Genomic DNA, 16,795 nt, shown 5'->3' with positions numbered 1-16,795 from the left:
GACAACGAAAATGAGTGATTAATTATTTTATAATATACTATGTACCTATAATTACGTAAATATTATACTTATTTAAATGAGGTACCTACATTACATTATTTATATTTTAGTGTGTATTGGCTGGATAATCATTCGAAACTCAAAACTATCTTAAATTAAATTCTATAATTAAATAAAAATTTAGTAAATTCAAATTTCTGGATTCTACTTTTTTCTGCTATAATGTAAACATTCGGCCGTCTGCTTGGTGTATCGCGCTTATATACTTAAGTACGGTTGTGTCACAAATTAGCGAATTTGGTCCTTTTCTCCTCTTTAGTTCTTATCGAAAGCTAACTCTTATTGTTAGTGTGTGACTTGTATACGTACAACTAGTATTATGTTTGTCTACTATATTGCAATGGATAAATTGTATGTAACGAAGTTCCGTCATTCCGTACGTTTAAAAGAAAACTAAAATATAAAACTACGTGCACACCTACACCGCGTACGCTGAGTCAGTTGGGGACCACGTGTCAAAAGCATCTATTTTGTCAGTCATTTCTCACTATGCAGTGCCGCGGCCCATCGTGCTTTTTTTAAACATATTTTTCTTTTGTTGTCGTCGTCTTTTTGTAATTGTATACATATAATATTATGTATAATGTACAATAATAATACTATATTAATACGCGCACAGAAAATTATATGAAATTTAATATAATTTAATAATATAATAATATAATTTCATATATATAAGTCCACAGCCAATCAACATAGAAAAATTGATTAATTATTTAAAATTAACTAAACTATACTAACTAATATAATCTAGATATATTTCAATCTCATTTTTTTATACTATTATTATTGTTATGTATATATTGTTATTAATGCTATTCATACTTGCATGTGTTAAAAGATATTAATGTTTATAGCCAATAACCTTTGTTGTTGAGACTTAATTAAAATAAAAAAATAATAAAAATTCATATATTCTGACGCGTATTATATATTATAATTGTTGTATAATATTATATTATATAAATCAACAGCGATTTTTTTTCACTGTGTGTGCTGTGCGTTATACTTTTGCAGCCGTTATTATTCGCCAGCCAGACATAATACAACTTACTATATATTGGCATATTGCTAATATTGCTATCTTCACGTTGATCATCGCGTTCATACTAGCCTCCCTTCATCACTGAAGAGATCCCGATGGAAATACACCCGCGTGAAATGTATGCTTGGTTCTTACACCGACGTCCTTGTAGTTTTTTTTTTTTACGCTTCTATTCGTCGTATTACCATATCTCATATTAATACTATCGTTGTTATTAAATTATTAATTGTGTGATGTGTTTTAACGTCCTCGTACGTGTCCCCCGTCGTCTGCAAATTAATTACAGTTGCGAATTAATAAAATTCGATGATATCATTCACTCGTTTTATATTCCATCAATTAATGTAATAAAATAAATATTAGAATATCGTCTAAAACTGATGAGAGGAGGAAAAAAGCAAAAATATTTCAGGGTTTCTGATTAGGAGTTATCATAATAATAATATAGAATATAGAATTGAATTGATAATTTTACACTTATCAGCCGAGTATTTTGCTTATCGTTCACGCAGAGTATATGATGTTGGGTAAAAAAAAAAAATTGTGTGATTGCACGTGTTTACTGTCGTTGAACCCGGGTGCGAAATAATAATCCTTCAATTCGATTGTTTTTCTGATGCTTAGGGGTCATCAATATATGTAGACTATTCATTGATAATAATAAATAAACATCATAAATTCATGATTTTACAAATAATGTACATCGGGCGTTCGCCTAATGATACAACTATCGAAATATCGTTCACGCATCGGTTTTGTATATATATATACACTTAAAGTCATGATATTATATTTTTAATATATTTGAACGTCGAGCGTGATTATAATCTGTTGCTTGCTCAATCTTATTATTTTATTGCTGAATAAAATATCCCTCGCAGAGATTTGTATCAATATATTATAATAATACCTATATTATCGTTACATGCTAGGAAAAACGCAAGATGGCAACTGGAAATTCGATCCTCTGCCATTATTTTCGTGTTCCACTCTTGAAAAATCACGTACCACATGATTTAATATTATTATAGAGACTGGCATGTGAAAAGTTTGTTTTAATTCTTAATTTTTGTTGCCATCAAATAGTATTTTTGGCACGTTCAACGAAATGTATCGTTTATCACACTGTTGTCGTGTTTGTCCAGCATATTATAAAACTAAAATATTAATACAAACTGTGGCGCGACGTCATTTATATATAATTATCGGTAATACACAACTGTGGACAGTTCTTATCAGGGCAACCTTTTTAATTACACGATTGCGAACGATTATAGTTAAACTATGGGCCCCCTAAAATTACACAATAGCGAACACATGTTGCCAAATTTATAAGTAATACCGCGATAATGACGGAATGTGGAAATTCTTAGTGTATTAAAATTATTTTAATTAAATTAACTATTTAGAGCGATAATGATTATAAAAATCACCAAAATGTATTACAATATTTAAAAACAATTAGTTGTCCTTACAGAGGAAAAAAATATAAATATTGTTTTTTTAATTTTTAAAATTTTCCTTTTTTACGTACTTTTGTAATTGAATTAATATTGTGAACTTTTATGAATGTGTACAGTAAGTGCTTATAGTATTTTAATTTATACAACACCTATAATATTTAAGTTTTTAATTTTTATATTTTTTTATAATCATAATATTGTAGACTACAGAAATATGATGACAGTGCCATTATATATTAATTATTAATTATCATCATTTGTATTTGCAATTATTATTATTATTATATAATTTACATAATTACGTAGATGTATACCTTAAACTTAAGTGTAGTCGATGCTCACTAGACATTTAACGATCAGCCGATCATTAAATAGATAATTTTATTGTGCTAGATTGTGTCACACAAATTGGCAACGCTCCACTAAATTTGGTCTGGAGTTGTGTCATTTTTTGAGTGCAAAATAATTCCTTTTGTTATTTAGTAATCGTCCGTAATCGCGTTACAAAAAAGGTAAAGCATTCGCAATCGCGTTTCACGCATAATTGTATAGGTACCATTGCACCAGTACTTACACTGAAGTTCAACCATGACTTTGTATAAAGATCTTAAGTGGATTCGATTACCAATTGATTTTTGTTGAACTGAGGTTGTTTTCAAATGAGCAGATACTTAGATTTTAGATAAGGTCAAAATATAAAGCGAATCGTTTTAACCGTAACTGTCGATGTTCCGTGATTATCGTGCTTTGGCGAATTATGATTATGGCGGATCGTTATTACACTGGACTTCTTATTTTTAATTAACTTGTATTTGATATTTCCCATCTGATAAAGTTATTTTCCGAATTCGCCGTCAACTGATTATCAATAATTATTATTCAGTATTCTATGTTATCTTACTGTCCAATGATACGCAACAGTGATTTTTTAGGTTTTGTTATATTTTGAAACGTTAAGATGACCTAAATTAATTTAATGATAAACATTCTTCCGCGAAACAAAATGACTGTCTGAAAAGTGAAAATCGATTTCCATGGTTCATAAAAATAACGATTTCTCCTATGAGCTAACCTAACTCACATTTACAATGTACAAATTGGTATTTTGAGACTTGAAAATTAATTCTGACTTACACATAAATACATTATATTATATAAATTATCTACTATACAAAAAGATTAATTTAAAGGGAATCACTCATTTTATTAAAAAATTGTAATGGTTTTTGAAATGCATTCTTGTTAGAAATTTTTACTTGATATTATAACAGCCTACTTTTACTATCTTTTTAAGTTTTTACTTTTTGAATACATTTTCAATTTAATATACTACTTAGAATTATTATGTTGTCGTTTAAAATAGTTGACAAAAAATGATGACGATAAAAATAAAATTTAAGACTACAGATTATCTAAAAAAAAGTTGCCAAAAACATTACAACTTATCTTGACAAGTATTTGACTTAAAAAAAAATTAATTCTTCTTTAATGTTTTATACCTATAATCTTTATGGGTAAGTATAGCTGTTTTTGTTTATCTATATTATGGTGTTAAATCAAAAAGTCCGTTGGCGTAGGTATGAAGAATACGGAGATCGTATACTTAGCTAAAACGTATTATATTATACATTGTGTTATATACTTATATTTTAAATATTTGTCCATAGACTATAGTCAATTGTCGTTGTATGCAGTGATAATAATATATTATATACATTTACAAAATCTAGTAGAAAGCCCATTTTATCATTTTATGAGTGACTATAATGTGTACCACGATGTACGTGGTGCTGCAACAGGATGCTGTTCAATGAGGATCTAATTTATGACGTAGTATTACCGTGGCATTTCAGATCACGTCACGTATTATATTATGTTTCTTGGGGGATGTGGCGCAGGTTATAATATAATATGTGCATCACTTTACAGATAGTACACAGATGATACACTATAATATATAATATATATATACGTATATGTATGTTTTTTGAGTGACTAAATTCGTCAAAAATTATTATCTTTCTATTGTTTGCTTGCTAAGAAAAAACAATAATTTAAGTTTATTTTTGTATAATATGAGTACACACATATTTATATTTTAAAGTCAAGTTTTGTAACAGCTTTATACGAAACTATTATTGTATGATTGGATTGAAAAACTATTCTACTATCTATAAGTCTAAATTATTAGCAATTACAAATAATATACGATTATGACGTTCGATAAAAAATCATAGTATAAAACAGTTTAATAAACCAAAAAAATTAAAATATTAGATAATTCGTTTGATCGTTCATTCTTAAGTTAGTTAGAAAATCCAATTTTGCATACCATGTAATATTTGCTTATAAAGACGCTATGAACATCCTCTTTTTAAGGCGTTTGGTATAGACAACTTTGATGGCATGTTGTGAATCATTAAAATTGAAAACCTTAAATATGTTTAAGCACTGATTAATTTAAAGTAACTTAGTACATGTGGTCTCTTGACTGAACCATTGTTGGTTGTTATGTAGCAATGATAAGTTTGTATAATACAAAAACCTATCTAAGTTTGAAAGACAAAAATACCAATAGTTATTTTTTATGTAGGTCTTATAATGAAATCGTATAAATAAAAAAACATGAAAAACTACGATCTACGCCACAACAAATAGTGTCTATAAATTTGATTTCTTATAAGTTAGGTATGATTATGACTCTTGACTGATTTTTTGTGTAAAATGGTTTTTACAAACGAATTAAGGGTTTGTCCTCTTAACGTGTATTGCTAATATAATATCTAATATATAGGTCATAACTCATAAGTTACTTTTGGCCTCTTATGAGTTATGACCATAATAAAGTTGTGTATCTATCGATTTTTATTCTGAAACTGTATATAATATTGGATAAAGTGATATACTTAAATCCAATTCAGTTAAATATGTACTTATTTATGTTTTGATTAATTATCATTATTTCCTTATTACCTTTCGTAATTTACAATCACTTTTAAATTGTAGGCGTAGATACTAAATAGTGTTTACATTGTGTATATTATATTTAAGTTTATCGAATACAGATTTGTTTAAATCACAACATTTTAATGATGATAATATAAATATTGATGAAATATATATAATAATCTTACATACCGATGTTCTCTATACTATAATAATGTCTCTGTAAGGTGTGGTAGTGGACTTGGATACACGGATTTAATTTTAATTTTACCATTTTCAATAACGAAATCTTAATATTTATTTTAATTATATGTATATCAAATACGAAATTTAACTATCCTTAATTTCATTTTATATATGTATATACATTACTATAATAGTTACGCACACTATAAGTATTGTATTAATAATATCAACGAATATTCGGAATGAGATGTTTTATTATATTAGGTAACTACAAATGTCTTAGGTACCTATATATTATATTTTCGAGAAAAATGCGTGTACGGATAACTGTGAAATTTCTACGCTGTCTTTCTATTATGGGCCGTTATTATGCCGCTTATAAAAATAGCGTCTCTGCAGTGATTAATATTGGCCAAAACAGTGATTTGCAAAATTCCCTGATGGTAGCTAAGTGCAGGTTTAGTTAATTCAATCTCACGGACTATATAGTATGTATGCTATTATAGCCAGTCTTCTTCATATTATTGCATATTAGATTGTTGTAGTAGTCACGAAGTAGTAAATATTAAATTTGGCGTTTATTCATTTTGTCACTTTCGAATCCGTTTATAAGTAGGTACCTCGTACCTATAATATATCAAATCGTATAGGTAAAGAAAAATCATACTGTTATTTATCTAAACGTATATATAATAGGTATAAATATTATATATGCATGTCTGTAGTTTATACAGAGTGATTTTTATTATTTCTAATACAGTCTCTCTTTTTACAAAATATAGTTAAATACTATATATGTTATTGTATTTTTCGCGTTTGTTGTATTTTTAATTTTTATTATAATATATTAATATGTTTGATGATGTTAACAAAATAAGAAACAATATTGTATATTATTGATTTTTAATTTCATAGTTAGAAATAGAATATTTTAATGACAATTAAATTAAATTTAGGTTTGTATATACATAATAATTATGTATATCGAATATTGAACGAATAGTTGTTTATAGTTTATTTATGATTATATGAGCATTTGAATTTTATTGAAGACGACATGTGAATCGTCGTGAGGGATGGTATTAGTACACCACAAATTTTTTCGGCGATCTACTTAATTTATCTAAACTACATATTGTATCTAAATGCTTTAAAATAATCACTTTTTATAAATGAATTAAGTACATAGATACCTACAATATATTAAAGTTCATCCTGCAATGAACTCGTTACGACAAAACTGTATAATATATTTTAATGTAATTTGATGACTTGTATGCAATCGCACATGTGCACAGATCACATACAGGGAATTTACCAAAAAACCTCTTACGATTTTCGGAATTTCCAAATATATTTAAAGGCCCTATTTTAAAATCCTTTAAACTTTTTACATCTTAAGAAGAGTATTCCTTGAACATAAAAAATTCTGTTTTCCATAGATGATAAATTTTCTACTGTAAATTATTTAGCGGATAATATTTTTGAAAATTTTGACCTGCCTTAATATCAAAATCAAAATTTTAACGAGTATTTTTTATGTCATTGAATTATGTGGATCAAGGATAATAGACTTATGATATTGAGCTTGAAAGATGGTATGGGAGCTATGACCTATGCGGCGGTGATTTGAAAATGTTAGTAATTACTGATTATAATATTGATCTATCAACAATGTTGATTAAACATAATATATAATGTATACAAATGGTCCAAGTATAATAAATTCTAGATCAATAATACATCTATCTTATATTTTTGTGAATTTTCTGCTCACACTAATGGTGTGTATCTATTTATTTTAGAAGCAAAAATTAAGATAGAATGAACATATTATAGTTAAATTAATATAATTCAAGTGCAGTGAAAAATTTAGGGCTGGTGGTATTTCAAATTTTGATACCGGTATCCTGTATTTATTTATTACCGGTTATACGATATTTTCGGTAACAACGTTAATTACCAAATCACAGTATACCGGTATTCTGAAATACCGAAAATACTGGATACCGGTGTTTTTAAATACCACCAGTCCTAACTTGGACCTCAGATCAACAACAGTATAGCGCCGTACTATTATTTGTTGTTTTGAGCATTCAGCACTGTACTACAATAATTTTAAAATTAGAAAAAATATCGACGTGTTTTTATAAGTGATACTTGAGTTGTTTTTTATATAGCTATGTATGTATGTAGTTTATATTATTGTGTTACAACAAACGATACCTGTTTTAAAACAAAACAATTGTCATCATGACACCGTTTCGTTGTTGACTCGGTTCAGACGTGTTTGAGTAGGTGCTACATTTGGAAATGTATATTACTGTTGTATTATAATTATTGTAATGGCGTATTATATAATATTTTAATTTATAAAGTGTAACTATAATATTGTTCACGCGATGTATGCATAATATATATATATATATATAGGTATATATTATATACCTAAAGTATAAAGTTAGAATCCGATTCAGTATATCGTGAGATGTGTTTACGTAGACAAGCGTTTTGTTTTTGAAAAACTTTATATAAATATCATGTTCAAACAATATGTTTGTATATTTTTCGGTTTTGTTATCCTATAATAGTGACGCATAGAAGAACAGTCTTCAGAGCTGAAGGTATGATATCATATGAGGATATATTCCAGCCCGGGAGAACATTTTATAACAGATCACGCTCTGTTACAATATTTTTTATCGTTAAACAAATTGAATTCATAATATTTTTATTTATTATGATATTTGTTCAGTATAATTATTTATAGAAAAATGTATTTTGAATAAAAACACTTTATCTTCAGAGTGCAGTTTTGGTATATAACTTCTCACGATATCTTATAAATTGAAAATTGTTTTTCCAAGGATTATGTGACTAATTTCTAGAATGAACTTCATTCTCTATATATATATTCTCATCACGGTTCTTTTATACTAATTATGATGTATACTTGTCTTATTTAACGTAAGACATTCTTCATTTCATAAACAATTAATTTTTTTGAAAATATTTTATTTATACATAATATTGTAAGCCGTTTAAAAGAATTGTCATAATACTATACCTATATGTATGTATATTTTTATCGATATTATTTATTTAATTTGCTTAACTTTTTTATTACAAGATGCATTTCAGTGGCGTCATTTCAATTTTTAAGAGGGGGAAAAAATTTTGATCTACCCATAATATAACTAAAAAAAATCGCTCGCCAACAACTACATTTTTATATTTTTATTAAGTAATTAGAAAGAAGAAAGAAAAATTGATAATATAATACAAATAAGAATTGAATAATTTGAAATGTTAATTTATGCCCATATCCTGCTCTCAAATGATAAATGGGTAAATTCCCACGCTTCCACCCCCCACCAAAAAAATTATATGCCATTGATGCATTTTTAAGTTCTTTATTTAAAAACAGTTTATTTTTTTGGAATATGTACTTCGATACATACAAATCTAATTTCGGATGAGTAGTTTATGAGTTAAAAGTGTTTAAAGTTTAGATTGACGAAGTGGAGGGGTTAGGGGTAACATCATATATAATATACCACTATATGTGTCATTCAAAAAAGTAAAAACTTAAAAATTATAAAAATACTTAAAATATTGTTTTGTTACTTAAAATTTATGATGTAAAAGAAACATTTTCAAAAATGCCACTTGTTTTCTGAAATAATGAGAATATTTTATTTGTCACCTTATATAATATACGTTGAATGGATCACTCTCGCATGATTTCGACTCTTATGAACATATGATTTATATAAGTATATTGCATATAAATATATATTGACATTTGACATTTTGCACTCGTTTCAGTTGAACATCAAGATTAACGGGCTGGACAACAAAGGCGAGTCGGCGCTGGACCTGGCGCTGCGCGATCACCAAACCAGCATCGCGGAGATGCTGTGCGAGAACGAGGCAGATCCGGATGCGCGTGACCGGTCCGGACACACTCTGCTCCATTTAGCCGTGCAGAGGGGTGACTCGTACGCTGCCAACTTCCTGTTGGCGCACGGCGCATCCGTCAGCTCCGTGACGCCGGATCAGGGTGACACGGCGCTTCACCTAATCGCCAGCTCGACGCCACAGCACTACGGGACACCAGACGAACCGTCTTCCGCTGTCGCTGCCGCCGCCGCCATGACGGCCGTGGCCCGGTCGCTGCTCGACTCGGGTCTGGATCCGAACCTACCCAACAGCCAGGGATTGTGAGTGTGCCCAGCTCTATACCTACAATATACATATTAAATATATTTAGATATATTATTAATCACAGCTACGGAGGGAAGGGGTTAGGTATATTTTACCGCAGGACAAAATTACCCTTTTTTTTTAATTTATCGAAATATTATGATAGTGAAATTTGTCACAAATGCGGATAAAGCTATTGTTTATCGTACAGTAGTACCTAATTTATATTAAATAGATAGGTATTAAAAACTTAAAACAAATTATTAGGTAGGTACCTACAATAAGTATTTATTAACAAAACGATGTTAGCCGGTGGTATTGATTTTTATGTTTCGTTCCATAGCACTCCATTGCATTTGGCCGTGTTGGTGCACAACGACGACATATTCACGCTTTTGTTGGACGAACACGCCCGATCGAGCAAGATCGACTTGAACGCTCAGACGGCCGACGATCACACTCCATTGTACTATGCGCTGATCAACACGCTCAAGCTCGACACCGACGACAGCTTCGCCAACCGCTTAGTTACCGCCGGAGCAAATCCGAATCCCGTGAGTAGTTGTCGTCGTATTGTCGAAACGGGATTTTAAACTTTTATTCGTTTTCTTGACTTTTTTTTAGATTTACAAGAAAACGTCAAATTCCATGCTACACATCGTCTCTGACGAAGGCCTCGAAGAAGCAGCTCTCTTCATCACGACGCGTTGCAATAACATCAACTACACAAACAAACTAGTAAGGAAATAAATTTTCGTTTTTATTGGTATTTCGTATGTTGAAAACATTTGTTATGTTTTTAGGGAGAAAGCGCATTACATATCGCTTGCAAAAGAGGTCTATCACGTCTCGTCCGACGTTTACTCGAGTTTCAAGCGAACCCGAATCTACAAACATTACCGCCCGATGGTGTTGTATTTAGCACGGACGATGGACTTCAGACGTCGTACAGACTTTCGCCATTACATATGGCCATAATTAACAAACAGGAAGGTGCTGTGAACGCCATGTTACACCACCACAGTGAGTTAATCGTAATTTTATCTTTTCGCCACCTTAATACAATGTATTATTGACTATGGTTTCAATTTTAGATACTATCACTGCAGAACCCAAGGATGGATTGCCTATGGTTAATTTGAATCTACGCGATTCACTGGGAGATACACCCTTATCGTTGGCATTAAAATCTGACATGCAACACATAGTACCTGATCTCATTGCTGGTAAACTTAATGCAAATTTTTACATTTAACACATTTAGCCATTTTCATATCTATAGTAAAATTGCTTAAACAGGTGGTGCTGATATCGACATGAGAAATGGTGAAGGTATGACACTTCTACATCAAGCAATATTAAAGGGTGATGAGAAAACTGCTTTGTATTTAGTGAAACAAGGATCAAACTTTGATGCTAAGTAAGCGAAATATACTTAATGGCGTAAATATTTTGATAAAATTATGAAATACTCAATATTATCATTGTAGAACACAAGATGATCAAACACCATTAGAATTAGCTACAATCAACGGCCAGAACATTGTGGTTGAAGAATTATGCAAACGTGGTGTTGATATGGCAGTACCTTCATCAAATGGTGACCCAATACTATGGCTAGCTTTGACCTCCAATCAAGAAGATATTGCTTCTACGCTTGTCAAGTAATTAGTGCGGTTTTTAATCAAATTTGAACATGATTATTATATGACACATATTTTACTTGTTTAAGGTATGGTGTTGACACAGATTCGTGGAGTGAAGGGCCGGAAGGATGTCTGCAAACCCTTCTGCATCGAGCAATTGATGAAAATTCTGAAAGTGCTGCTCGTTTCCTTATTAGAAGGTAAAATCATATAATTTTGTTATCATTTGTAACTTACAATATTGATATGTTTTCTAAATTTACACAGTGGCTGTGATATTAATAGTCCACGCAAGCCTGGACCGGGTGGTCGTGGTGGAGATGAGTCAAAAGATCAATCTTCTCCATTGCACTTATGCTGTCAGTGGAGTCTGCAAAGTGTAGTCCAAACATTGTTAGAACATGGAGCTAATGTCAATGCTTGGGTAAATAATAAATACATTACTAAAATATTAATTATTAAATCACAGTACTGATGTTCACATAAGAATCGAGTGAATAATTGTCTTCCTTAATTACAATTCTGAAACTTGAACCACCTGAATTATATTTTATTCTTGTTCAAATTATTTATACATTCAAATGCTTTTTTCTACAATGAAACTGAATTTACTTATATACATTTAAATTTCTATTTCTATTGTAAACTAAATACATTATACTTAAATAATTAAGTATAAATATCTAGTCTCAAAAAGACTTATCAATCAGAATAAAAACTTAACAGTGCCGAAGTACATATGTACGTAGAGGAGCTACACCCACATTCAAAATATTTCTTTTTATCATAAAAAAAAGATATTCAATAAATTTAAAACATAATACATGGATTTGAGTTATATTTTAATTTTAAAATTTTAACTAATTAATTTTCATACCAAAATACTTATTCCAAATTAGGTATTATTTTTTTTAAATTTAAATTTAAATTGTTTATGTATTGGTACATGGTACATTATGTATGCATCATTCTTGATCAAATACTGAAATAAAGTAATAAACAAACAAATACATTTTTTTGTATCATGTAATATTATGTTATTAGCAGTACATTTTACAGGTGCACTTCATAATTTATTGACTGTGGCACCTGCAAAATAGGAGAGGGGGATCAAGTTTGGTTATATATAATAATATATCTTGTTAAATTTGCTTCACAGGATTTTTTATAATGATGACCTTATTATTTTTTGGTAAAACACATTCAATTGGATATATGGTAATTTATCATAGTATATTCAATTTGAAATAAATTTCAGGAAGTCTAAGTGGGCAAATGCCTCAGATTTCTCTTGGGCATCTATGGTTACAAATTAATTTTTAACTATTTATATTATATAAAAACTTAAACTAGTATCGTCCAACTTCTAGTTTTAATAGTTCTTTAAATTTTGAACTTATCTAAATTAAATAATAAAAGTAAACTATTTATATAAGTTAATAACCACTAAATTTGGTTTACAGGATGCAGAACATAAAACTCCACTTCATGTGGCAATTAAAAACCAGCATGCAGGCATTATTACATTACTACTCTGTCATCCGTCCATTGATCTTACTAAAAGAGATCGTACTGGTCTGACTCCATTTGCAGCTGCTCTGACATGTCGTAATGACAAAGCGGCTCGATCTATATTGGATAAGTTACCAGCAGCCGCTGAACAAGTAAACTTATAAATACTAAAATCTGTAAAAAATATTCTAACAATATTTTTATTTCAAGTTTGATAATAAGGGATGCAACTTTTTACACATGGCTATCCAAAAAGGTGACATTGAAAGTGTCTTATTCTTGTTGTCAGTCAATGTAGATGTCAACTCAAGAGTTCAAAATGAATTACAGACTACCCCTCTTCATTTAGCAGTTGCATCGGGCAATGAAATGTTAGTGCGCAGTATCATTTTAGCTGGTGCCAGGGTACATATTCATCTAATTCGTCACATATTACCAAAACTTTTTGTTATGTGTACTATAACTATTTGTGTATGTTAGGTAAATGATCAGGACACAATGAAGAGGACAGCATTGCATATAGTTAGTGAAGCTGGGCACGCTTCAATTGTGGTTGCACTGTTAAATAATAATGCTAATTTTGATGCAGTTGATTGTGAAGGTCAGTAAAGACATTATTTACAAATATTCAGAGTAAATTGTACCAATGTGTTGTTTCTGTCTAACTAATGCAAAACATACCATATTGTACATTCTCCTGTTTAAATTTCAAGTTAATAACTTGAATGTTAGAGTGAATAACCTATTATGAAATTTAAAGGTAAAAACATTTGTGTTTTTTGCTGGATTTATAAAATATTTTAGTTTTTAAACAAGTTATTAGTATGCAATATACATAGCATATGATATTAATATAATAATATTCAAATTAGTTCATAACTTTCTTAAAAATTAAAAACTATAAAAAAATCAGCTTTAGAACTCAGATAGTATTTATACCTTTAATGTCCATAAAAGTCAATATACTCAATATTTAAGCTCACAACTTGAAATTGAAAATGGTTAACATATGATTTGGTATGTTACCTGTATATGTTTTATGTTAAAATTTATATGTTGATATTGCAAGTTATTTGCATTTAATATTTTTGCATAGGTCAAAATGCATTGCATATTGCTTGCCGCGAAGGTCATTTACAAGTAGTTCAAACTTTACTGGGGGAATCCGAGATCAATGCTGAAGCTTTGACATTGAAGGGTCGAAATCCACTTCATGAACTGGCCAAGTATAGTAAAGAGAGTTCAGCAGCCATCTGTGAAGTATTTCTTGAGTACATGCCAAAATACCCTCTTGAGGTTCAAGATGCTGAGGGAAATACAGGTATAAAAATAAATTGATGAATAGAATTAAATAAATGGTTAAATATAAATACTTAAAATGTTTGCAGCATTACTATTGGCATATATGAAAGGCAATGGAAATTTGTGTAGAACTTTAGTAAAAGCTGGTGCTTGTGTTGGAGCCATGAATAATGATGGTATCACTATATTTAACTGTCAAATGGCTACTACTCAATTGTTGTTTAGGTAAAATCAGTTTTTTTCCTAGTTAATTTTGTAATTCAATCATTGTTATTTTTGTTAGGTTGCTTGATAGTTTGACAAAAGAGCCACCATGGGTGGACGGATGTGAAGTGTGTCAGGAGTGTGGTTTGAAATTTGGTTTCACAATGCGTAAGCATCATTGGTAAGTAACAACAAACCTAATGAAGTATATTTTTTTTCACTTACAATAATTTATTTTTTATTTTTATTTAGTCGTCATTGTGGTAGACTATTATGTAGCAAATGCTCCAGTCAAGAAGTTCCTATCATAAAGTATGGACTAGTGAAAGCAGTTAGAGTGTGTGTGTCTTGTTTCCAAGTTCTTCAGGGGGGCTAAAAAGTATTAAGTGAAATCCGTCTGCATTGTCATCACCGCTCAGTCATTTTGATGTATTTATTATTGTACTCTAATGTTTAATTCAATGAGTAGTGTTCAATTTATTATTCTAAATAATAATTCAACATAGCTTTAAACTGTTTATATTATAATTTCTGGTATTTGTTTATTACTGTATTCATTATTTTATTTCACTGAATTCCATTTAATAACTTTAGATACTTTATTATTACTTTTTTTAACCTTTTTATTATATTTTATGATAAATTATTATTGTTATTATTAATCATTTATTTTTACACATACATTTAATTTGATTATTTTTGTACAATTATATATTATCTCTACTATAGTATTGGTTATCCATATAAAATAATATGAACTGATTACTATAAATATATAATGCTTTTACAAATCAAAAAATTCACCAATATATTTCCATTCTATCAAATTACAAATCAATAGGTTTGGAAACTTTATTTCCATGTCGAGGGCCAAAAAATAAATATAAAAATATTCACAGGCTACAATTTAAATATACTTTATATTATTTTAAACAAAAATATGTATTAATATCAAATTTGGTTTATTCAAATTCATAACTTTTTGGGTTATTAATTTAACAAGGTATCTACAAACAATGTTTTAATCCTCAGTTTCCAACCCATACTATCTTAGTTCGTAAACTTGAGTAATATTCTTGATAGTTTTAAAATACTTTTTTTAAGTATTCAATACGGTATTTTGAATATTTTGTGATGGATCGTTGACGCCGCGAAAATTTGGGTACGAGCGGAGGGGGCGCGGTGTGCGTAAAATAATTCACAGTCGGAAAACGGATTGGCCCGATACGTGAGTACCATAGGCACACATAGGAGATGCTTAGCACCCCCAAGTTTAAAATTATTACCACATTAACTATTTAAAATATTTATTACATGGTCATATCTTTTGAAATATTATTATATAAATCTGTTTATGTATATCAGGATATTTTGAAAATATCAACAGCTAGTTTATCAGCAGAAATACTCGTCTTAAAGAATAGTCTACCAGCATTGATGAAAAATCAATGTTATAAAAGTTAATTTCCAAATGTCTATAAACTATTTCAAGTGGGAAAGTGGGAATGACAATTCCAATTTCTTCTTCAACGTGTGAACGCTCCTTCTCAGTTATGCGTAGATTGAAAAACTGGTTACGCACCAGTATGGGCCAAGAAAGATTTACTAAGCTATCTACCCTTAGCATTGAGATAGATCTTACCAATAAAATAAAGGGGGAAATTATATTGCAAAAATTTGCAATATCAAACAGAAAATTAAATCTTGTTTAACATTAATAATTAATGATTACATATTATTATAACTTGTAATATTATTACTTTTAAATATTTGTTTTTATTTTTAATAAAAATGTATAATTATCGCAATGCAGTTATTATAGTATTAATATGGTGTGGCGTGCAAATCCCTGCTTTGTGTTTGTACAGCAAGTTTCTCCTTCATTGGATTTACTTTCCGGTTTATGTGTGCTGAACTTATCTTGTTGGCTAATTTAATCCTATTTAATTTTGTAATTGAAATAATATATTGTTTTAACTCCATTTTGTTAAATTATTATCTCCAATGCACCAAAAGTCCCTAAAGCATTTCTAGCTAATTTAACATTGTGGCATTTTGTTTGGATAAAGCAATGTTAAAATCAGATTTAATGTACTCATAAGGTTAGTCTAAGTCACATCCAAAAATTTGAATTATATTAGCATATGCACCATCACATGTGACTCGGACTTCTGAATGTGAGCCCAGGGGATTACCTATTTCCACATCATCAAAATATAAGAAAA

The 16,795-nt window shown here is 29.5% G+C and overlaps 1 protein-coding gene across 1 annotated transcript in view; it reads left to right on the top strand.

Moving 5' to 3' along the window:
* The window catches only part of LOC107163386 (ankyrin repeat and FYVE domain-containing protein 1), a 44,125-nt gene extending 27,743 nt beyond the window's left edge, over positions 1–16,382 (top strand). The window contains exons 7-22 of the mRNA XM_015510790.2: positions 9,529–9,923; positions 10,250–10,460; positions 10,531–10,644; positions 10,710–10,929; positions 11,001–11,132; positions 11,206–11,326; positions 11,397–11,570; positions 11,639–11,752; positions 11,820–11,976; positions 13,016–13,216; positions 13,275–13,469; positions 13,545–13,665; positions 14,161–14,385; positions 14,453–14,591; positions 14,650–14,751; positions 14,823–16,382. Of these exons, the coding sequence (XP_015366276.1) occupies positions 9,529–9,923; positions 10,250–10,460; positions 10,531–10,644; positions 10,710–10,929; positions 11,001–11,132; positions 11,206–11,326; positions 11,397–11,570; positions 11,639–11,752; positions 11,820–11,976; positions 13,016–13,216; positions 13,275–13,469; positions 13,545–13,665; positions 14,161–14,385; positions 14,453–14,591; positions 14,650–14,751; positions 14,823–14,946 (2,745 nt within the window). The 3' untranslated portion in view covers positions 14,947–16,382. The remainder of the gene's footprint in view (positions 1–9,528; positions 9,924–10,249; positions 10,461–10,530; positions 10,645–10,709; positions 10,930–11,000; positions 11,133–11,205; positions 11,327–11,396; positions 11,571–11,638; positions 11,753–11,819; positions 11,977–13,015; positions 13,217–13,274; positions 13,470–13,544; positions 13,666–14,160; positions 14,386–14,452; positions 14,592–14,649; positions 14,752–14,822) is intronic.
* The last annotated feature ends 413 nt before the right edge of the window (positions 16,383–16,795 follow it).

Source organism: Diuraphis noxia, unplaced genomic scaffold, assembly GCF_037042655.1.
Source record: "Diuraphis noxia isolate RWA-SAM2 unplaced genomic scaffold, SU_Dnox_SAM2 contig0004, whole genome shotgun sequence".
In the NCBI taxonomy this organism is placed as follows: domain Eukaryota; kingdom Metazoa; phylum Arthropoda; class Insecta; order Hemiptera; family Aphididae; genus Diuraphis; species Diuraphis noxia.
This window is presented reverse-complemented; position numbering and strand designations above follow the sequence as displayed.